General features: G+C 39.4%; 1 protein-coding gene across 1 annotated transcript; it reads right to left on the bottom strand.

The window, feature by feature from the left end:
* On the bottom strand, positions 1-24456 carry gramd2aa (GRAM domain containing 2Aa; the record flags this gene model as incomplete). The annotated part of the gene is made up of 11 exons (XM_080033126.1): positions 1-109; positions 967-1060; positions 3262-3436; positions 4558-4614; positions 4714-4785; positions 6836-6934; positions 7452-7555; positions 9018-9090; positions 10252-10309; positions 17217-17321; positions 24317-24456. The coding sequence occupies 11 exons, from the start codon at positions 24454-24456 to the stop codon at positions 1-3; spliced, it is 1086 nt and encodes a 361-aa protein (XP_079889252.1).
* Positions 24457-24707: the final 251 nt, after the last annotated feature.

The following is a 24707-nucleotide window of genomic DNA, read 5'->3' as shown; positions in this document are numbered from 1 at the left end:
TTACCTCTCTCTCAGTGGCAGATTTGGGTTACTGAGGAAGGACAGCTGCTGCTCCAGACTACACACACGAAAGGCGAGGTAGCACGATGACAGGATGAGGAGAATAATACTGACGAAAAAGAGTAGGAGACACACTGATGAGTCAGATCACGTCTTTATTATTATGCCGTTTCAAGATTTATATTCCTTTCAGGCACTGGGAATCCTCGGGTGATGATGTGGAGGGAAAGAGATGTGATGCTGTTTGTTGAACACTAGAGGGCAACATATGATAGCACTACACTGTCTATCAACCGTCCAGTTTAAATGTGTCCCGAAGGAACCACAGCAGGTCCTATTGAAAGTTTCAACTCCACAACCACAAATCATGTTGCAATTTATATGACTGCTGAACACTTTCCATGTAATAATGTGGCGTTCAAAAGCACACTATTCAAAATAAACCTGCACTGTGTTACAACACAATGAAGATACAACTTTGACAAAAAATTCTTCAAGGTGAACAGTTACTAATTATGCAGTCATGTTTGGCTGTATTATATGTATTATATAGTTATATACCAGAGAGAAATTTGTCAGGGAGAGGTCAGAGATCTTATTTCTGACAAACCTCAAGGAGCAGATAGGGTTCAATGCTCATTCAAGGACACTAATCAGGGCGGCTTCATGCCTTCCGGGGGAAGCACTGTCGCCCTGCTATGCTGGAAGACGGTGAAGTAAGGAGAGCACGATGCCCATCAAGACAAATTATTTGATGAGTTGTACTCCACTTAAAACAACAAGTTACTTCTCTTATTACATGCAATGGAAGTGCCTACAAAGTAAAAAAGTGTTCCCAACCCCCTGTGTTCAGTTGTACTCATCGAATCTGCCACTATTTTTATCTCCATGTTAAGGGTGGCAGTGAGCGTGTAGCTGTGAGTCAGCTGCTGAGGTGGTGTTGTTGGTGTCACTCTGTATACTCACAGTAGGGTGAAGAACTTGAGCAGCTGGTACTCCATCTGGCCCAGCTCTGCCACTGGCTCTGATAAAAGACCTCTGTCTGTTTGGAGAGCTCGCTCTGCAACACACACACCCACACCCACCCACCCACACCCACACACACACACACACACACACACACACACACACACACACACACACACACACACACACACACACACACACACACACACACACACACACACACACACACACACACACACACACACACACAAATCCATTAACAGTTCTGGCTTGTACGGCATGTTTCCTTTAAATACTGCAGTCCCACCTGTTAGTGTACATGTGAAAGCTTTTGGGCTCAATTGTGAGAGAACTCAGCTGCTGTCTGCAAAGGTCGACATGCTGATAAAACCTTGTTGTTGTCCCAGGACAAAATATTAACCAAGTGAAGGGTACGAAGAGGCAAACCAGGTTGCTCTTAACAATAATGAGGACATTCCAATCTATTTAAATGTTATAACTTATTTTAGTTATTAGGTTAATATTATGTATATCATTTGATCTTGCACTATAAACTAAGAAAGTAAGACATAGTTACACCTGAAAACATTTTATCAGGAAGGAGGTATAAAGAATCTCATATACCGTATATACAGTATCTTTGTGTTTATATACACATAACTTTACATCTTCTTCATAAATAGTTTAGTTTTCCTTTTATATTTACATGTATTACTTTAATACTACATTTTTCCTTTGTTCTATTTGATTGTTTTATTCTATCATAATATTTCTATACAAAGTATAAAAATGTATATATTCAAAGAGATATATATATATATAGATATATACTATAAGTTGTATATTTTCTGTGTAGGATATTGACAATAAAGCTGAACCTTGAACCTCATGTGGTTTAAACTATTTTGTCATTCATTAAAAAATATATAAAACACATTATACTGTCTGAATCATTCTAAAGCATCAGATGGAGTTGACATCCCAATGTCTCATATTATCCTACACTACTTGACATGAATGCATTGCTTCAAGTAAGTTCTATCACGTGTGATATAAAGCTACTTTAACACAGGCTTTGGCTTAGGTTATGCTGTTCAGTCGGCATACATCTTTTATCACATCTTTTTACTAGAGCTTTGATGATAATGTACACTGAAGCTCACACTGATCAATGTCCCAACATGTAAACATACAACATCAAATTGTCCTGTTGAGACAACATTGACAGCGGTCTTTGTTTTGTGATAATCTGTACTTGGTCTGCATCCGCCCAAAGCCTTTTAATACGACCCCCACGTGATTTAATCTCCATTTGCAGCTTAATGTGTCATTGCGTAAGAGAAATGTTGCCATCCAAAAGCAATTACTCTCTCCCACACACCGATACACAAACATCTAGTGAAATGAAAACTTAAAACAAACACACACACACACACACACACACACACACACAGACACACACACACACGCACACACACACACACACACACACACACACACACACACACACACACACACACACACACACACACACACATCAACACATTTTTACTCTATATCCATGTCACAGCATAATTGTGATTTGATAACAGCAAACATTCACACTGTTATTCTATAATGGAAGTGACACTTTGAAGATGTAACACTGATTCTGTCTTCAGTTCACCGACTTCCTGCTTTATAGAGGTCAGACTGCAAACTGCTACTGATTAAAACTCTCCATGGATCAGCACCTCCTTACTTGGCAGAACTCCTTATATCTTTAATTCCCTCACATATATTTAGACTTCACAGTGCAGGCTCGCATTATTCTAAAGATTTATAAGCAATCTATTGCTGGCAGGGCCTTTTATCCATGCTGCACTGCTGTGGAATACTTTACCTTAACCAGTCAAAAGGAAAAACAAATTCAAAATAAAATAATACCCCTATCTGGTTTTGTTGCTTAATGTTGCCCAGCCTTGTATAGTTTTTATGTACAGTATTTTACACTGTTATCATCATGTTTGGTTATCGCCTTTTCATGTTTTTCAAACAGTATTGAGATAATGTGGTTATTTAATGTGATTTTACACTCTGTAGTTACATAACCAGTGATGATAATATATAATATAATGCTGCTGAAATTCATAAGCCATGAGCCATGCCAACAACAACCAAATCAGCAAACTATGGGCAACCTCCTGCCAATCAGTTTGAACAATAAACAGAATGTGGGCGTGGCCTTGGATAAAGCCCTGGGACTTCCATACATTGACACTACTGCATCATACTTGAATGGATGGTTTTCATCACCTTCCAGCAACTTGTCTGTCTTAAAGGCTGTGTCTGCGGCATTCAGGCTGCTGCTGGAGTTCCCCAGGAGGTCTGGTAGGGAGGACACAGACACCACAGAAGGTTTTCGTCTCCACTTTAACACTGATGGGAATTCGTCAACCACTGGGAACTCGTCCGGTACCGGGAAATCGTCCTGTGGAAACAGAGTAAAGAGGAGAATGTATTGGAGATGATAATCCATACAGACAGTGATCCAGAGCTAGAGGAGTCTGGAAAATCTCAGTTTCCACAAACAAGTGGTTGATTCATTTCAACACTGAGAGGGTAAAAAAAAAAAGATTCAATGTGTTTTATTTACATGTCATCTTGTGAGCACTCCTGAGACATGGGAACTACAGAGCTTCATCAACAACACTTATCACATGATTGGTGTTTTTTCATAAGGCTCTACCTCTTGGCAGTCAATAGAGCTGAGGCATACTGGTTAACCTGGGTGATAAATCAGCAATTTCAAAGCCATCTGCTTGTACCATAATCCCCTTATAAAGAGGTTATACACAGAAACTAATAGCTTTAAATAAAGTGACTACTTATAATTCAAGAATGCTTTATAGAATGTTATACACCACTTATTGCAACACCTTTTATGGTGTTTCGGTTTAAATTACCTTATACCAGTTATTAATGTTGGTAATCCTTGAATAAATGCAGTTCTAAATTTGAATAAGTTGTCCAAGAATTCATTTTGGCCAGCGTAAGTGGTTTAATAACCTGGCAGACCAACAGAAAAATGCATGATTAATGAGATTACTAACTCATAGTGCTATAAAACAGGCATCTTTCGATTTTCTGGGTACGAGATAAACAAAACTGTACAGAACCTTATATTATGGTATATGTTGGCAACACTTTGTTTCCTTTGAATACCTCTCATTTTGATTAGAAAGTGAACAAGGATGTGCATGTTAATAGAACTATATTGTTCCTTAATATAAAAGTGGCTTACTGTCCACAAACATTTAAAGAGACTTCACAGATCTCTTTGATAAATCACTACAAGTCTGCAACTGAATGTTTTGTTGATCCGGTGTGTGTAATACACTTTGTCAGCCTTCAGATCAGGGGGTAGTCATTTGTGAGGTTTGTCTGAAGCTTTTAGGCCAACATAAAACACAACAAGGAAACATTTAAGTCATTTTAATGCCTCTTAATTACCATATGTTTAAGTTCAACCCACTATGATCTTGAGAATTTTATGATTTTATGATGGTTTACGAAATGGCGTCTCTCTGTGAAAGACATGTTGACACTGACCAGTGATAAGGTCGGCTCCTCCATCAACTGCTTCAAACTCAGACTCTTTCCATTGACCTGGAGAGGGAAAGGACATGGGCGCTTTAACTGACATGTGCACCACAGCAGTGTATTAGACTGAAGGAAAAGTATGAGTATATGTGTGCTCACTCTGACCTGTAGGTGTGTGCAGATCCTGCGCAGGACGTCATAGACACTGTCTCTTGATAGCAGGGATACAAATACATACTGAGGAAATTAAAAAAGGGAAACTGTGTTGATATTCTGTTGATCATTTCCTTCAAAAGCTTAATTCTGGGGCACAAAGACTAGTGATAGTCAGTGACAGCGTATCAAAAAACAGCACTGACCTGGACAAAAATCACTGATTTTTAAAAGATTATGTTAAATGTATTAATGTGCATCTGCTGAAACACACTGCTGGTGTGTGTGTGTGTGTGTGTGTGTGAGAGAGAGAGAAAGGGAGAGCGAGAGAGAGAGAGAGAGAGTGTACTTTATCCGCTGTTTTCTGTCTGTGTCAGTTTGAAACAGTCCTGTTGTGTCTCTCCTAAAAGTAATTTGGGTGAATGAGCTAAACAATGACACATATGCCTGGACTTTGTTATTACCGAAAGGAACTGTGAACTTTAAACAGATGTCTATCATTTATATAGTTGTACTGTACAGAGCCATGTATGCACGCCTGGTTATGTAATGGATGTAACACCATCATGCAGACTTATAAAGTAATGGATATGTGCCCTTGTGCAAAATGGCACACACCATCCATGTGCTATATGTCCCACATCCTTTGACAAAGGTGAGAATATTGTTGTGTAACTCAGCAATATGCCAATGCTGGCCGATAGTAGTGTTTTGATCAACTGGAAAGTAAACAACTATTTTACACTGCTGGGTTGTGCTTTGACTACCTAAGTTAAGATGCAACCTTGACAAGAACAAGAAAGGTGAGGCATGTGAATATTAGAAGGTGAAGACAGACATATGAAAACTTCTGCATAGACATAATGCATTCACCCGGAAAACTAAGTGTTATCTAAGGCACACATAGTAATCCTTATTGTGCGGAGATTTAACTTATTCTCTTGCATACAGTAAAACTGGTAAGAAATCAGACCAATCACTATTTGTATTCATTATTAATGGTTTGTGTTATGAATCAGTTACATCTGCAAAGGGTTCAGTGTTACCCCCGGTATATGAGTAAATAGTAGAGTACATAAAAGTCTGAGGAGCCCTTTAAACATGTGATATTTGTGAACCTTGTGACAGTCGCCAGCTCATCTGTTTGTGTGTGTTCTGTAGCAACAGTCTGCATGAAGCTGATATACAGTATGTGTACTACTATTACATTACTCTACACATACTCTATTTCCTTGTATTAAGCAACAAGATCAATGGTGAAAGCTAAGATTTCCTATGAACAGCATAAAGTATAGTCACTACAAAATCCTGGCTGACTATTAAAACTATTCTTTATGTTTTTGTTATGTGATGTTTTTTCAAAAGTTGGAAATGCTAACAACTATTGCATTGATTAATGTGTATTTGCTACAGATATTTAGGTTCCCCAAAATGTTTTAATAACTTTGGTGATCCCCTGACTTTTCATCTGGCACCATCATCTGATCCCCAATATTTTGGTTTATGATCAATTACCTGCACAACTAATGACTAATTACCAGACTTATTATCAGCACATTATAATTTTGACATTAGAATGTATAGGTCAAAATACCACTGTGCCAAAGAACAGCGTCACAGAACCTCTAGCATGACAGTAGCTCTTAGTCTTTCTGATACATCACTTGTATCATTTACTAATCTGTGCACTCAATATGCTAATTTAATTCCATCAGTTCAGTTGATTTGTGCCCTCAAATTACCAAACTAGCTATTTGTATTTGAATTGCAAAATAAGAACCTTATTGAGCAAACATAAGACAGAAATGAATGCATTTCTAAAAACGTAGATGTCATCACATGCTAATAATGTTTGCTTGTTGGTTATCATTATGTGTAGGTTGTTGAGGCCAAGACGTACATTATGTCTTTGAAAATACCACCTGATAACAGGCTGAATCTGATGTGGCAGAAAGTTAAGGTGCCCCTCCGAGCACTGCCGTAATGGTGGAAAAACCCTTCACTCTATCGCTCTGCTTCTATCTATAGCATGGTGCTGTTCTTTCCATCACACCTCTCGCCTGGAAAATACATCCATGCAGCACTAATCAGCATAAGTATTTGAATTCATGGTGACAGTGATGGAAGTGTTTACCTTCTGGCCTGTGTCTGTGGTGATAGCCAAGCCGTTGGGCACAAGGCCTGCCGTTTTGTGCTTCTTCACCAGTCTCACAGAAATGACGGGGATAGCCACCTACATACAGACAGTGGGGACAAAGTCACAAACAACATTTCAGATATGAGGAGGTAAACCTACAATCAAGTTTGAGAAAAAGTATAGTATAAAATAAAAGTATAGGTAAGATAAGAACACAAGTGTGATGATAGTAAATGGTGTCAGGGAAGGTAGGTACTGAGTAAAAGCCCCTGGAGAAAATCAACAATGGACCTGAAACGTGTCTTATTTCAGGAAATGTTGAGGAATGCAGGAGAATAAGTAGCTTATTGTCACTCAGATGACAGGAGGAGGCTTGGTTTCAAGGAAATGAAGGAAAAGGAACGATGCACAACAACAAAGGGGAAATCGTATAACTAGTATATAGGTTAAAGGTTCATTAAGTCCCCCTGTTCTAGGTACATTATTATCACAGTGCACAGACATACAGAACGGGACATTTTCTTTGTGGGGGTTTTAAGATGTGAGACACATGAAAGTCAGACAATAATCCTGAATGACTTATAGCTTGTAGGATTGTAGCAGTCATTCATACCTTGATGTCCTTTCCAAATAGGTTGGCATAGAAACACAACCAGTGTCTGGAAATGTAGAGCCGACCTTGTAGTAGAATATCTCTGAGAAGAGCACAGGAATACACTGAGAAGAGAAGAGAAGAAAACACTTCTCGTCATCATTTGTTCAGTGGATGAAGAGAAAAACAATATCTCTGAACCAGCTTTTTCACAATGCATTGTGTTTTTATTGGTTGCACAGAGCTTCAAGGTGTGCAGTGGAGTTATTGCTGTGCAGGAGAAGTTGGTCTTCGTGAAAGTCCGAGTGTTTCTGAGTTTAACCATATGGCAGAACTGAAGCAGGAAGAATCAAAGCCGGACACAGAGCCAAGACAGGTCTTTCAAGTGAATAGAAAGCTGAAGAAAAAAGCAACTGTGCACAGTAACACTATTTTGTGTTGTTTGTATGTGTTGTAGGGATTTTGGTAAGTATGGATATTCAACTTAAGTACCAGCACATTAGAGTTCATAACTTCAAGTATTTTGAACAGACAAAGAAAATATTTAGATATTGTCGTGCAAATCTTCAATGTTTTCCAAAATGTTTTACTAATGTGTGCTTGTATATTAAGACCATTACAGGAAATGTAGATAATGTAACATACTACGGTTATTTAAAAGTGTAGCCCCTCCCCTAGCTACGCACTGCTAACTTTTAAAATTTCCAACTGATGTAAATTTGTAAAATTTCTCCAAATTAGCTTCCATTATATCAACATTGGATCCCATTTGTGTTGAAATTATTGATAATTTTTTCATTGACAAATAAGATTCTTTTTTTCCTGAGCCAAAGGTTAAAAGTGCTTAAAAAAGGTCTTAAATTGCTTGTTTTGCCCCAAACCTAAAGATATATTGAATTTATAATAATATAAAACTATAAGCAGTAAATCTTCACAGTTAAACAGCTGGAACTTGGCGGTGTCTAAATACTTAAAGGTGGAGTGAGCTATTCTCGAAAATATACTTGTCAAAATCACTTTTTGATGAAATCAGTGATTATCTCTCCACAATCCGCTACCTGTCCGTTTTGTGTGTGTGCTGAAAAAAAATCTGGTCTCAATATACAGCCTATGCTCTGTAAACTGGTGGGTAAACAAAGGGTCCCGACTGTAGCTAGCAATATGCCTGTTTACAGAGCATAAACTGTGTATTAACACCAGAATATTTTCCAGTTTACTCACAATAAAGACAGGTAGCAGATTGTGAGGAGATATTCACTGATTTTGACAAAAAGTGATTTTAAAAACAAGCCTTCTCCAGTATCGCTGGCTCCACCTTTAATTGCCTAATCATTTCAACTCTAGATAACATTACTCATCTGATTTTGAATAAAAGGTTTCATATTGTTCATGTTCATTAGCAGCTTGCAAAAAGAGTTAAATAGAGTACAATTAAATAGGTTGAAAGGAGAAAAAAAGTATAAACAAATAAATATATGGCAAAATTATACTAAAGCTGAAGAATGACATGTCCTATTACAGTATTTTAACAGTTACACAACACAAGTTTTCCCTCATGGCAAATAAAGAAGGACAGTTAGTAACTACCTTTCATGAGGATCTCATCCTTGGGCACACACTGGAACAGCTTGTGGTACTGCGAGTTGTACTTGCTGACAGTCTGTGCAGAGGGACAGGGCAGAGTCATGAGCATCTCCTTGGCGAACCGGCCTGCACGCACAGCAGCTGCACCGCCGGCCACCCCGCCAGCGCCCGCCACTCCAGCTCCGCTCGCCGCAGACACCACCCTCTCCCTCAAGGGACGAGAGCTCTGCACCAGGCTCAGCACGTTGGCGCCATACACACAAACACACTCGCGCACATCCAAGGCCTGGAGCAAGCTGCTGCAAGACACACACTGTTCCCCTGTCGCCGGTCAGTATACTGAGGGAGGGGCGAGATTGGAGGGCTGCCTCCGTATAACTACACCTCTAGTCTATGCGCATGTAGAACAACAACAACAACACAAACACCTGGCTCTACTGTACACACCTACACACTGATACATAAACTACAACTACAGAGTCAAAGCAGCAAAGCTTCAGTCTCCGGCTGCTGAGCAAAAAAAAAAATAACTACAAGGCTTCCCTTTTCTCTGTCTCAATTACACCTCCAGTGACTCTACACTTTGCAACACCCAGCTGACACCCTCCCTCCCTCCCTCTCCTTCTCCCTGCTTCACACACTTGCACACTCTGTCCCTTCATCATTCTGAGCTGAAAAAACAACAACATGCACTCTGGCACAAGCAGGTAGCCCTCTCAGTACGCTCAATTCAAGTCCTCTCACTCTTTCTATCATAGTCTGGCACATTCCCCCTCTCTCCTCCCTCACTGCTCAAACTCACCTCTAGCTTTAGATATCTCTGACACCACACTATCTTCCTCTTAATATTGTGTCCTGTCCTGAATCTTGTCTATCTGCCCTGTGGCTCCTATCTGCTTAGTTTGCTGTTGTCTGCCTCCTCTCCTGTTTTTGGCTATCTATTAATAGCTCAGCCAAGAGCAACGCCTGTCCTGAGGAATACGGTGCTTAGAAGAGCTAACAGAAATGCAGGGGGCTCGATCAACAGTGGGGGAAAGCTGAGAGATAATGTAAACCGCTGATGTTCATGCTGACATGACTGAATTTATACGAAGGTCCATCCATCCATCCATTCAATCTATCTATCATGACACATGTTTTTATTATATATTATACAATACGGGGAGTAATGAATACAACTGGTTGGACTTGGCTCCAATCACAGACACAGTCATGATTAGGTTCAAAAGAGACTCACCGAGCCCCGGTAACACTTCTTCACATCTTCATAGGACAGGTCTTCAATCAGCTGAAACCTGGCATGAAAGGAAAAATAGACTTAGCATTAATATAACACCTCTTCATATTTCATAATGCTGACTCCGGCCTTAGGCAAAAAGACAAAATGGTGGTTAGCATGTGTGTATCTGTATATGTGTATTGTGCATTACGATCCCAGATGGGTCAAAGCTGCCACATGACAAGTTAATCACCACTATTTGCATGACTGCACAGAAACGAAGGCTGTTGCAAAACAACATGATCACAGATAAATATTGAGTTGTTCAAACACAAATTGTGACAATGCCAGGAGTTTATCCACGTTGTTCTTTTAGTCAGAATACATACAAAACACAGAAACACATCACAGGCACTAAGCTTGCTTGGGGAGGAATAGTCAGAGCAGTGCAGCAATGTCACAGCATGATACTCATATTTATAGTTAATACAGACAGAACCACACAGCTGATACAAATCACTGTCAGCCCTGTAAGGGCTCTGAAATGATCCTGTATGTATGCAACAATACATTCCGAAAGGCAAGATGTTTTTGAGGGATGCTTTTCTCACAGAGAATACCCCTTTCTCCTGTGTCTTTCAGTGAGTGCTGCTGTGGGTGATTGGCAGCGAGCGGAGCGTGGCATAACACAGTGCTGATATGGAACCACTCCTGCTCAAGGAGATACTGATAAAAACAGAAGCGCTGGCCAAAAACCAAATTGCCGCTTCATGCTGTGATTGATTATCTCACTCTGTAGAAGCCATTTTTCAAACTGTGCAGTGAAAGTGAAAGGCATCAAATGAAGGGTGGAGACTGAGGCTTGATATCTTAGACCCTACAGAGTTCCACATGAATAATGGGAAGGATACAGGAAGACTGTTGCATAGTTTAAGCTTCATCTTCAAAACCTTTTCTCTTGTAGCTTTAAAAGTGAAACAGGCCTGGGTATATGCTATATTCCAGAGGAAAATAATAAACTTTTTACACAACTACATTTATCTGACAGTTAAAGATACTGATTACATTACAAAGAAGGCTATGCATAGATAACATTACCCAATAATACTATATGCAGTTAATTCAATTCTACCTTGACAACATCAAAATACCACTTGGACTTGCCATGTACACTAAGGTGAATCGGAAATACTATTCCAGTAATATGTAAATGATAAATTTAGCACCAGGCCTACCTTTTTGCATACAAAATACTTTTCCTTTTGATAGGCATACATCTGTAGTGCATTCCTGCAACCAATGTTTTAGAACTCTTGTATTTCTTTTAGCAGCTTTGAAGAAGTAGCAACAGTAACTATGGGCAGTGGGGCTTAACCTAGGGTCACATCTGGCACAGTTTGAAGAATTTGTTGCTGTCAGCACAGGTCTGTTAAACTTTAAACTAATGTAAATGCAGTGTAAGAGAAAAGTATTTCCTACATTTCATGTTCTTCCAGAGGAATGTCTTGCCTTGCCTTACCACATTTGTATTCTCCTTGAACAGTGTCCTTTACTAGCAGGCCATATGCAGCAAGGTGCCATTATGTTAAAATACCCCTCACTGCCACCTTTCTAGCAGCAGAACTGTCACTGTCCCTGCTCAGATGAGACACTCTCCTCTGGGTAAGAAGATAGTGTGACCTCTGTCCTTAAACAACCATCCACTACTCCGCTTCATCTCTCCATGTTGCCCCTCCTCTCATGGAGAAAGACAACAGATATGAGTCTCTAACTCAGGGTGTCTGTTATGATGACACCAAGATAATTATATGTGCAGCTAGGGAAATGCTGCATTTATATACCCGAATGCACAGCAAAAAGATCATTGAAAGCTTAAATCGAGAATTTAACCATCAAAAGAATTTTTCACTAAAGAAGTTATCCAGAGTGATAGATCACCTTCATGATTATCAAATTTTTTTAAAGGGAACGAATGCGAAGTCAATATATTTAGGCTATAAACACTACAATATGGGGGGGGGAGGTCATTTTAAGCTTCCTTTATTACTCTACTATGATCTTCTCCTTAATTTAAAGAATCAGGGTGCCAGACAAGTCTTCAACTCGGGCAGTAAAAAGGACTCAGGCACGGTTAAAGGGAGAGCAGAGGGGGTTGACAGATGCTATGGTTGCCTGCTCTGTGTGTTTGTGTGTGTGTGTGTGTGTGTGTGTGTGTGTGTGTGTGTGTGTGTGTGTGTGTGTGTGTGTGTGTGTGTGTGTGTGTGTGTGTGTTGCCGGCGTGTGTGTCTGTGTGTGTGGGTGCATGTGCTTGTATAAGAGCAGGATGATGCTGTTGTTTACAGCAGAGCAGTACAGCTGTGACAGCTCTGCCAGCTCTCCTGCTGAATCCACTGGACATCATGTTATCTTCATAACAGGAAGAAAAATTCTCCCTGCACTCATCCATGAACTCCATAATGGCAAAATTGTCTCTTCGCAGCTGTGAAAGACATACATACTAAAGATACTGTATGTACATTCAATAAGAGAAAATAATTGCGTCAAAATTATGTATGAGATGAATACCTTGAGAGGAGAAAATTACTTAACATTTTCAATTAAGGTGACTTTATGCTAATTTCAAGGTTCTAACATGTATTTTGGGTGTCTAATAGAAACGGCAAACAAATTTAAAATAAACATTTTCCACACACTCCATTTCTTCATTGTCAATCATTCCTATCTCTGTCTGAATCGTTTTACTGTCCACACCGCAGCTGATGCAGCAAAAACGGGAGGGCATTACTCAAATTAATGAGATAACCTGCTTTATCGCTGGATCGCCTGATCTGGTGTAAAAAATCTTATGGCTAGCTGAATCTCGTATTCTTTGACCTAGATTATTGGGATGTCTCATTTGTAAGAGCACATGCACTGATTTTTTTAAATGTCCCCTTTAACATGAATTTATAATAACAGGAAATGTAATAATTGATCAAAAAGCTAATTAAATAAAAGCAGAAATCAGGTCATTGCAGGAGTCAAGCCTATGTAACCTTTGCAACATAAAACTATTGTCTATGGGCTGAAGTCTGACATGTGCAAAATCATTGTTTCCCTCATTAAAATGTACCTTACCTAATCATTACCTTGTGACCATGTTATGAACACTTGTGCACGTGTGCTGCTTTGCCTTCTGGTTCCTGCCTATTAATAGGCTCCACAGTGGCTCTGCACTCCCAGGAGGACAGAACAGAGTGATTATTAAAACACAGGCGGCTCTGTGGTCCTCCCCCATCTGTATCTGTCTTTTACACAATATCCAGGTCTTAATCAATACTGCTGTTGCATTTAGGGTCGCAGAAGAAAACCACTACATGCTAAATTCTACCAACATTAGGACAGTTGTGAATGTGGTGTGTCAAGGCATATGAGGGTAACAAAGTCACGTCGAAAAATTATGGACAATTCTTGCAGGTACAACTGTCAAATCTAGCTCCAGAAAAAAATCCACTCCAGGTTTTTTTTTGACATTATTCAGATAATCTAGGGCATCTCCGGACAAATATGAAAAACAATGAAGCAGGTATTTTAAGGTTTCCATACTGCAACAACAGTAGCCAAATAAGTGGTTCTCCCATGTGCCAGGCAGCCGAATGGACCATGAATGAAATCATATTTAACCTGTCTGAGTCCGTATGACCCAAAAATCCACAAAAAGCAAGTCATCTGTCTTTTTTCACCGTCATCAACCCTGTGTCGCTGTGTGTGTGTGTGTGTGTGTGTGTGTGTTAGTGTGTGTGTGTATGTGTGTGTGTGTGTATGTGTGTGTAAACGCATGCGCTTTTGTCTGTATCTCAACGCCCTTGGCTCAGAGGCTGTGTAGTGAAACTAATTACCAGCTCAAAGAATCCTAAATTGAATCCTAAATTAGAAAGCGAACACCTCCCATCGGTGGCCGGTGTAGCAGTGGACTCTGAGTCAATAATTTAGCTGGAGGAGAAGAAATGAGGACTGAGTGAACTCACAGAAGTGGAAAGACACGAGACTTCAAAGTATCCTTGAGAAAAGATAGTAATGAAAAGGGAAGCATAGGAGTTTTCAAACTATCTCCTGAGTTTAAAATCAAAGTATCAAACGCAGAGCACCAGAAGCTTCATCTCAGTCATCCCTTCAAGCTACAGAAGCTAACAATGTCTTTTCATACAATAAAATATAAAGAAAGCATTATGCTTTCGAAAAATTATCCAAGAGTTTTCCTAGTATTGGGACACTTTATGCCTAGTTACTTTCATTTTGGCGAATAGTTCTATACAAATATTGAAAGGAAATTATGAACCATTACACTCTTTGTGAGCAAGAATGCAATCGCTACTTTATGCTTCTTTATGCTACTTTATGTCACATGAGCTGTTTGGACTACCTTGATCGATGTTTCAATGTTTTGTTTTGAGCTGTGAAAATATATTATGAGGAAACACTGGAAAAAGCACAACATGTGAAATAGTTTATATTCTTTAGAAATGTACAAGGATATGTTAAGACAAACATTACACTGGTTGCTTGTAATTCCCTACAAATTCTCACACAGTTGCATTTTGAGAAAATGGTTTCAAATTCCACAATATATGATTGTTATGTCTGTATGAGATAACACAAACATTAAAGTTCAGTGTTTCTATTGTGTGCCTTTATGTATTATCATAGAAAATCCCCCTGTGTAATGTGTAAAATCCATAAGCAGCCATTTATAATAAAATTGTCATAACTAACCCACTGAAAGCTATATACCCAGCACCGAAAAGCAGACAGACAAAGATAGGGAATAGCCAGTAACCAGATGTTATAAATTGGTGGAGACTAAAACAGAGCCAAAATGAGAGTGAAGATTAATTGGCGAGAAACTTGATTAAAAAAATGATTTTAATTTTGCTTTGTGTGTCCTGGATGTGTAAATGGTCAATCGTTTGTTAACTCATTAGACATGCCAGCATTGCCAGTGATGTGTGATGGCTGCGTATTTGTCAGCGTGTTTCGGACAAATAAAGCAACGTTAAATACTTGAAGAAATATATTTACTATTATTAGTATTGTAGTGAATAAGGCATTGGGAGGGGACAAAATATACCAGTGCTGCAAGTTCAAGAGGGACATCACATGCCCATAAAAAGTGTTTTCCGGTTCCTCTCTTTCAGTGTCTACTAAATCCCATCCTAGAACAGATTTCCCAGGATTACACCGCTCCTACCTCAAATCCTTCTTATATAACTCCCACACTCAGACCTGCTTGCATTCAGTAAGCAAACACACACACAGACACCCCCCCCCCCCACACACACACACACACAAACAAACAAACAAACAAACACACACACACACACACACACACACACACACACACACACACACACACACACACACACACACGCACAGACAGTGCTTGCACACAAATATGCTTAAATAGATCAAAACAGTTTATAACTATAACTACAGCAATCTTTTTATCCCTAAACACATATCTTCCTTCTATTGAGGAAGAAAAACTCTAACTCTAATCTAAGCTCTATTTGCAGTCCACTTGTGTGCATTAATCTCTGTGTGTGTGTGTGTGTGTGTGTGTGTGTGTGTGTGTGTGTGTGTGTGTGTGTGTGTGTGTGTGTGTGTGTGTGTGTGTGTGATCATTGTTTGACATCAAATACATCTCAGTGTTTCCCCTAGAATTGTTTTTAGGCCCGGTGGTAAAAGCTGATAAAGAGTATGCGCGCGGCGTGCGTACCAAATTTGTAGTAGAAATTTACCAAAACTAACTGTATTATGGATGAGCCTCTTTTGACAGCCCGCTACAAATCAGGGCATAGGGTTATGCCTTCACATTCGGTACGTTTGTACATTTTGTGTTTCCCTCAGGATTTTTTGAGACTGCTGGGGGGGAATGGACCTTCTAGTGGGGTCTTGGGGCATGCCCCTGCGGAAGAAAACCTTTACCTTTTTAAAGTTAAATGCATCAAACTGGTGCACTTTGAGAAGCTAAATCTGATTTAATTTTTTTTGCTCTGTAAACAGCTGTCATATGTCCTGCCTAAAACAATTTTATGGAATAATTTGGAGACACAAGCCATATAAACTATTGAAGAAAAACACAGATATGAAAATAAAATACAATAAACACGAAGACCTAATATAGACAGGTATATCCTGTCTAGTATTAATTTCTGGAATAATCTGGATCATGAAACATTTTCTTTAATTTATCAAATATTCATTTAAAATAAATGAATTAACCTAGGCTACACATCATGATTAGCCTATCAATCAAAATGTGTGCAAAATAAGCAACATTTTGTGTTCCGACCCATTATATTTCATGTAGCCTAATTCTCAATTTAAAACATAAAAATAAAGTAGCATTGAAAATACCAAAAAATAAAGCTTGAAGGGCTACTATAGCCTGCTGTTTTCAAGATAACTTGCTGCGCTGTCTCAGCTGTTGATACAGATTGGTTGCCATGGCGACGTAGCGACTTTAACTTTCTAAGTTTTGCTCATCACTTTTTCCTGTTCAACTCCCTGTTACTGAGTCCTAAATATCTCCAGTGTAGCCTATGCCATGGACCTATAAAGGAAGGTTCTTTCTCGTCAGTTTCCCTGTTTGACATGTGCGCTCCGAATGCACACGTGCATCGCGCGGCGTAGCGTAGACAAAAAAATAAAAAGAGATTTTTTAATTTTTTTTTTTTTTTTTTTTTTTTTTTTTTTTTTTTTGGCAGCTGTTGGCCTGGCGGGGGGTCCCGTTGGCCTGGCGGGCCCGCCAGACCTGTATAATGGTAGGGGAAACACTGCATCTGATATAAAAGCACAAAATAAGTACAGTGAAAATAAATCTCCTAGGGCCGGAACCCATGACCGTGTACAGGATACAGATGGTGTGTGTGTGTGTGTGTGTGTGTGGGGGGGGGGGCATGGAAAACCAGTGAGTGACGCAGAACACTGTGTATGAGATTTGCCTGAAGTGGCCATGTGTGTCGTCCTCCTTGGAGGGGTCCAGGTCCTGTGTTGAGAGCAGGCCTGTTTCTTCGCTCGGTTCCTGCTGCTCAGTCATGCTCCTGGCCCTGAGTATACAAACACACAGCTCTATGTTAACAGCAGGCACCTTTATGCCGAACATTCATGCGCAGCATGTACAAAAATCATGTTTGTTTTTGTGTCTGGCTTCAAAAAGAAGCTGTTCTCAAAAGGTTTATGGGGCAAAAAAGTGGACTTTGTTTTGAAAAATCAACACGGCAGTGATGCAACATTCAAAGTCTGATTCTGCTGGTTTACGCTACAAAAAATCTCTACTCAGCAAAATAGAGAATTGTTCTTGTGCTTGTGTAAAAATGGGGTCAGTCTCAGTGTTTGCTCCTACCCAGATGTCTACACAAAATTAGGACACTTCGGAGATTGTGCAGATGGCTGACCTGATATGCTGCTGTGAGCTGACTCAAACTGTTTTAAATATACACTTTATACTCATCAGCACCAACTGTCTCTTGAAATGAACTATTCCAGATACCAAAAGACGAAGAAACCAAGGATATGAGAAAAAATTCTGTAAAGCGAGGGCAGAGCAAAGCATGATAAACACTGTGTACGACTAAACTGGAACTCTGACGGAACCAAATCACAGCTTTGTGTTTACTATGATGGACTATGGGGCTCAGGGCTTACTGAAGTTTGTTTTGCATACAAAATGGATGGCTGAAAATGGCTTCCTGTGGGAGGGAAGGCAAGCCTTGTAATCTCCACCTACAATGACACTACAAAGCAATGGAAAAACAAATGAGTGATGTAGATCATTCGAGAAGACGAGTTGACCTTTCATGAGTCTTGATGTACCCCCACAGTCCTATCGTATGAGCTCAAGTACCCCCTGATCCACATCATTTTTTAATGTGTTGTATGTTGAGTTCTATATGAGCTATTGTTATTATGAGGGGTTTATAATGTTACTTGTCTCATGTTGGTGTATGTACTGTGCAGTAAGCCTATCATAGCAGCTTAATTAATCAATATTGTAAATATAAACCAAAATCAACATCACACCAATTTGTAGTCCTATGTGGCTGTTTATTTTCTTCCCTGAACCAATCCCTAATTTACTTTTTGAAAATATCTGAGTCACCCACAATATTCCTGGTAGTTATTTCTCACTGGTTACTGGAAGGCTTGAAATGTTCTGTATCTTCTTTTCACCTGCACAGCAAATCACTCTTTATTTTCTTGCATACACACTCAAACTCTAACACCCACCTGCCCTGTGTCATATGTTCCTCTGGGAAAGAGGAAGCTGTTACCACCTGCTGTGGTATAATTACAGGTGCTGATGGAAATGGGCCCATGCATGCAGTTTCCAGTGTATTATCTCTAATTGGCCAGAAGCCTCACTGACCTGTTCAAACAACAGGGGCTTCCTAGGTTTTACATCTGACTGGTTATCTGTGAGCACTGAGGGTTGAATGGGAGGTAAAGGCCTTTTGTGTTAAGATAAGGAAGGGGGATTGTGAGTCTTTTTACCTTCACCCTGAGGTTAAGTGATTCAGAATCTGATCTCAAAAGAGTGCCCAAGGCCAAAAGGGAGCCTCGCTGCAGTTAATTTAGTAATACCAGCAAAGGGGGTGCATGTAGTTGAAATTAAATGTTCGAATATTTAAAAAAAAGATTCACCAGAGAGAAGAAACCAATTTGAACATAACCATTAGGATGTCTTCTAACATTAAGTAAACAAAATAATTCCCTAAACTGCCAGAAAATAAAACATCCAATTATAAGTGGGTTGGGTTTGCTTTGCAAAATATTTATTTTGTGTAACAATTCTTCTTAAAACCTAAAATTAAAGATAGCATATCATTGAGTGAAATTGTATGTGTTTTACCATTGTATTTTTAGATCATGCATACTACAAACAAAGGTCAGCTCCCTGTGCAGTCAGTCGAGGAAACAGTGTGGTGTCGGAAAATTCCCAGCAGGGGCTGTTAGGATTCTTGTTTGTCTACCTGAACTAAAAGTGAAAGTGTACTTAAAGGTGTGGACAGGACATTTATGTTGGACTGCTGTAACACAAAATGTTTGCTTGCGGTCTAAAAACCTCATGAAACACAAACAAGCCCTATTAACAGCCCTATCATTATACGACTGTTAAAACATATTCAGTCCTTGGTCTTATTTATTTATTTATTTCCATGCGGGTGAATGGAATCAAACAAATCATCAAAAATAAACCATACATGTTCCCTCAGCTACACCAGAACCTGACTCCCTCTCATTCAGTATAGTATTGTCTGTAATGGAAACTATAATTTATAAGCGATAAGCTTAATTGTTCCTACTTGGAAAATTCCTAAAAGTAACAAATATAACTATTCTCTGAGTGTGGAGACATCACATCCAATCCTATCAGCCAGGCAAGGACATTTGTATTGGATGATTCTGCAAAACGCTGGATTACATTCAGTTCCAATGTAATTTTGGTATGTCCAATGTCAACATTCTAATATCTAACAAAGGGTCACCGTACAGAATTAAAAGTTAGCTCCATCTGTTCTGTTTATTTTTAGTTTTGTCTTAAGCACTGTTTTTGTTGTTGATGTTGTAGTTTGTTTACTGTAGGAAATGAGATGTCAGTATGTGCTAGCATGAGGTATCTAGATGTAATTTGAAACAGAGGATTCTTGGCAGGATCGACCACAGCGTCCATGGACAGAGCTGTTGACCCCCCATACCTCAGTATGTGTATCCGCTCCTAACATTACGTAATAAAGCTGGACCCACTCTACAGTCTTTATCATGGCTGGCGATATTGCTTTTGTTGTGCATGACACAGTTCCAATTAAAATCCCCCAAAAAACTATTGCCATATAGGGAACCTGAGGTTTTTGAAGGCCCATTTGGAGTTCTGGAGCCCTGATTCATTCTTTGCCTGTTGGTAAAACAACTTTGGAGGTCAGATGGCCAATGGTTGTGCTGATGTGTAGGGCATAGCAAAGCAGTAGTAAGGATCAGTTCTCTTCACTACTTGGTAGACTAACAGCAAAGTGTAGCAGGAGAAGAAAAGTGAAGTGGAAACACTATTTAGATAGAGACAGTCTGGCTGCACTGGCCCAAGGGCCTCTGTCTAAATAAAGAGGAAGGTGAATTAATTCATTGATATTTTCGCAGCACCAGCTCATTTTGTGAGTCCAAATAAATTCAAATTTGCCAGTGTGAGAAACCATGGTAGCACCGTCATTGTTTACCTAAACTTTACATGCCTCTCCTCCTCCATGTCCTTCCTTGTCTCAAGACACAAACATTTGCTGCTGTCACAAGATGTTCTCCAATCCAATAAACTGTAATCCTGTTAAGGTCGCTAGCCACAGAGATTATTTGTTGAAGAGTCACTGCTCGCTCTCTCTCTCTGCCTCCAGTCGCACATTTCTCTGTAGCCCTGTGCTACTAAGTTTTTGTTGTTTGATGCAAATTATTTCAAATGTATCTTTTAAAATCCAAATTCAAGTCCAGTTTGCCTCTTTGTCCCTGTCTGGTTGCAGGGTCAAATATTATGTCACAACAACTGTGTCTTCATTAACTTAGGTAAGATCACTGACAGACAATGGCAGGATTTGCAAAGAACTGTGGCAAATAAGTGAGCTAAATTAACTTATTTAAATGGAAATCTTTTTTTGTGTGCCGGATTGTCAAATCTACACACCCAAAGGAGACTTCTCCATCATGACAGCAGGCACGCAGCTTTGTAACTAATTTTGTCTGCTGTGCTACAGGTACTACAGTACCCACTACCTGCTATAGAGAAGAAGCAAAACGAGATGGGTTCATCTCAAGGGGTTATTCCCAATATAAGAAATTTGAAAGTGAAGAGTTTTTCTTCTAAAGAGCTGAAAGTAGGTTTAGGTGCAGTTTGATGTCATGTCGGAGGGTTAAAACCTAAAATAAATATAAAAAACTCTGCTGTATTAAACAAATAAATCAAGATAAAATACAAAGAAGGGGAAGAAAAGCTACACCTAAGACATTTGTCTACTTTTGCATCTTATGTTAAGAACTTTCATCCCTGCATTTCCCCCCACATTGTTATAAATTAACTTTGTTTGGCCTTTACAGATGTTTATGAAACAAACAGTGGATTTCTGTCTGTGTTTTGACAGCCGGAGACCTCCTTAAATAACTTCCCCATTGTGCAAGCACCTCAAAACAGCCTTTGATGATACAAGTGAGCCTTTAAGCAGGTACTTGGCTCCAATGTTCTTCTTAATCATGAATATTTATGGCACAGTAATTATTGTTTGATTCGAAATACAAAAAGGGATTCATGAAGTTTAGGGTTGAATGAAAATGAATGTTTTTAAAAAGACGATTTTTTGTTGAGGGTTTGTGCTTACTGAAACTCAAACCACAAAGTAATTTGTTATTTTTTTTAAATATGCTTATATCAAGACTTCTATTGGGAAGTAAAGCACTTAAAAAAGCTATAAAAAAGCAATACTGGGCGAAAGTCATCTCATTTAGCTAATATTTTTTCTATAGCCTACTGTAAATACTTATCTTACTGTACGTATTTGATTACACAGATATTTGACAAATTATATTTTATGTATAGGCCAGGCCTATATACCTAGGTTATTCCGCCTTTTACTTAAAACATAACAAAAGAAAGCTTGTCAAATAGGGCTATCTCACCAAAAGCTAGGTTAAGATGAATGCAGAAGCGATTCTTCAGAATAAAAGCATAGGCTACAATTATCCATTTTTGGCATGCCTAGTCCTAGTTTTGGGGGACAAATAGGCTACAAATGATGTATGTTAAATTGTAATTCACAATTGCACATTTTCGTTCTGATAATTTTTTTATGCCTAGGCTTATGCTTTAATTGTAAAATATTTGCCGGAAGCCCTGCTCTGCCTCGCGCTCGCTTCACATCGGATAACGGGCGGCTCGTTTACCTGTAGCTCACACGATGTTGGCGAGACTTTTCCCGACGTGTTGGCGTGTCGTAGCCCCACGAAACTCCTCCGGTCTGTGCTGCATTTCCCGCTCAAATCAGTTTTGGTTCTTTATCCACGAAAAAACGTAAACCAGCTCGGTTTTAAATCGTTCAAAGCTGAAACAGAGATTCGTGTTGGCGGAGCACTAACCTCCTCAGAAGTGCGTCCTCCCGAGTGAGGTGGGTTGAGCTTACCTATAGCCCAGTGTGGTCTGTTTACACACTGCTGGGGATTAAACTGCGGCTATTTTCTTCCCACAGGAGCCCAGAATAACCAGACGACTGCTCGTTAAATATTACATGTGCAGGACTTCAAGGGCTTCTGAAGTTTATTTATCATAGTGAGATCATGGCTGTAGCCTAATGTAGGTTACTAATAGGGCTTTGGTATACAGTGGTAGTAGGCTAATATCCATATTGATGTTTACAAATGATGCAGCCTCTCTATTAAACTGTAGCTTGTAAATAAGAACAAACTTACATTTAAAATGATCAAGGCATTCTCAGCCTACTAGCATATTCGTTAGGCCTACAGTGTTCATTGACCAATGTAAACATGGTGGTATTAAACTAAGTAGTTTCTTTTCTTTTCTTTAAAAATTACAATTTTTGGCTTCTTTTATTTTATTTTACTGTGTAGCCTACTTCTAATCTATGCCCCTCCACTACATCTTGGAAGCTGAAATATTAGCTACTTTTGACCACTCCTGTTATTTTTTGATAACATTAGTTATGTTACTTTATTTTGCCTACAGAATATTAATGCAAAATATCGGACATGATTATGAGCTATGATGTAGGCCTATTATTTGGGATTACTTGGTGTGGTATTTAAAGTAGTTTAAATTAACCCCCTTTACCACCTCAGCTGCAACAAGGGATGATTGGTAGGATAGAGATACTTTAATTGTCCTATATGGAAAATAGATTGTTTCAGTGGCAAAAATAAAGATAGGCCTACTGAAAAATCTAAAGTTCCTTAAAAATTAAAGTTAATTTTCTTTTTCTTTTCTTGAGCCATTTTTAAAATGACCTTATATACTTTTACGTCGTACCATTCATTAAAAATCAAGTTTTTCACTCTTAGATGTAGTGGAGTATAAGTATAAATCATCAGAAAATGGAAGTACACATTTTAAGTACCTCAAAATTGTATTCGTAATTACATTCCACCACAGGGGTGTGTGTAGGCCTAACTACGATCCTATAAGTACAAAACTATCAGCACACCACACATTATACCCTTAACAAAAAATGTGATGTACTCTACATGTAAATAAATGTTGCTGCAGTCTCATCTACAGGGTGTGTCCCTGCTCTCTGCTCTTTTAAAATATTTTTATTTGTAATTTTTTATCTAACCACAACAACACGAGTGCCCCCCCCGCCCTCCTCCCTAAAGAGGGATTTTATTTTTGATCGAGTTTCTTTAGGTACATGGTGCTGGGAAATTATTCTAACTCCCCTTTAATGAGTATAAACTCTTTATAACAGTTCAAACAGTGCTACAAAGTTGGATCCGATTAGTTTCGCAATGCCAATTAGCAGCTGTGAATCATGAAACTTTGTGGTTCAAATCTTGGCAAAATGGCCTGTGTCCAAACTGCAGGTGTATCCATCTGCAGAAATGTTTGGTGCAGAAAAGATGCAGAAGTGTGGAACGTGATATGATATTATTCAAAGTGGTGGAATACAAATGCTGCAATGTTTAATCCCCTTCACGTAGTCGTATTTTCATGTCATACATTTTTTAAGGTTTTTATTTTAACTTTTTATATTTGTATATTTTTTACTAAATTGCTAGCAGTATATATGTTTTAAATTTAAATTCTTGTTTTCTAATTTTATCCCCTGAGCATCTTCCTGACGTTAAAGTTACTCATCCATCCACCTCCCATTTGGCCAAGTTTAAACATCCCTTTGCAACATATCCAGCTCTCTACATCTCTTCCTCTGATTAGTTCCCATGGAGCAGGGCGCCTTAACGAAGCGTAAATTTTCTATTACCTGGATGCACCTTGTCTATCAAGACGAGCTAGCCACAAACTCAATACAACTCAGTGGCTTCCTGTGTGGCGTTGACTGACCTGGCTCTGCTGGCTGCTATCCGCTGACTGCAGGTACCATGAGGGTGGCGGTAGTGGGGGAGCTGGTAGTATCTGTCCTGGCCTGGGGCCTCGTCGGCGGGCAGGGCCTTAGGGCTGGCTGCGTAGATAGTGCATCCCATGAACACCTCCTGGAAGTCACCACCGGTGTCCTACAGCGAGCGGAGGAGAGCCGTCCTCGTTGTGTGCTTCCTCTGAACGGGCCTGTCCTGTCCTGATGCCAGCCAGCTGCTCTGTGCAAAAGCCATTGGCTCAGCACATTGCTTTCTTAACCCCTCCTTCCCTCTGAATCTCTCCTCCAGTCAACCTCGGTCTTACTCTCTCTCGCTCTCTCTCTCTCTCTCTTGCCCTCCTCCCCCCTCTGCCCAGCTGA

Source organism: Ammodytes marinus (assembly GCF_949987685.1).
Source record: "Ammodytes marinus genome assembly, chromosome: 1".
Taxonomy (NCBI): Eukaryota; Metazoa; Chordata; class Actinopteri; order Uranoscopiformes; family Ammodytidae; genus Ammodytes; species Ammodytes marinus.
This window is presented reverse-complemented; position numbering and strand designations above follow the sequence as displayed.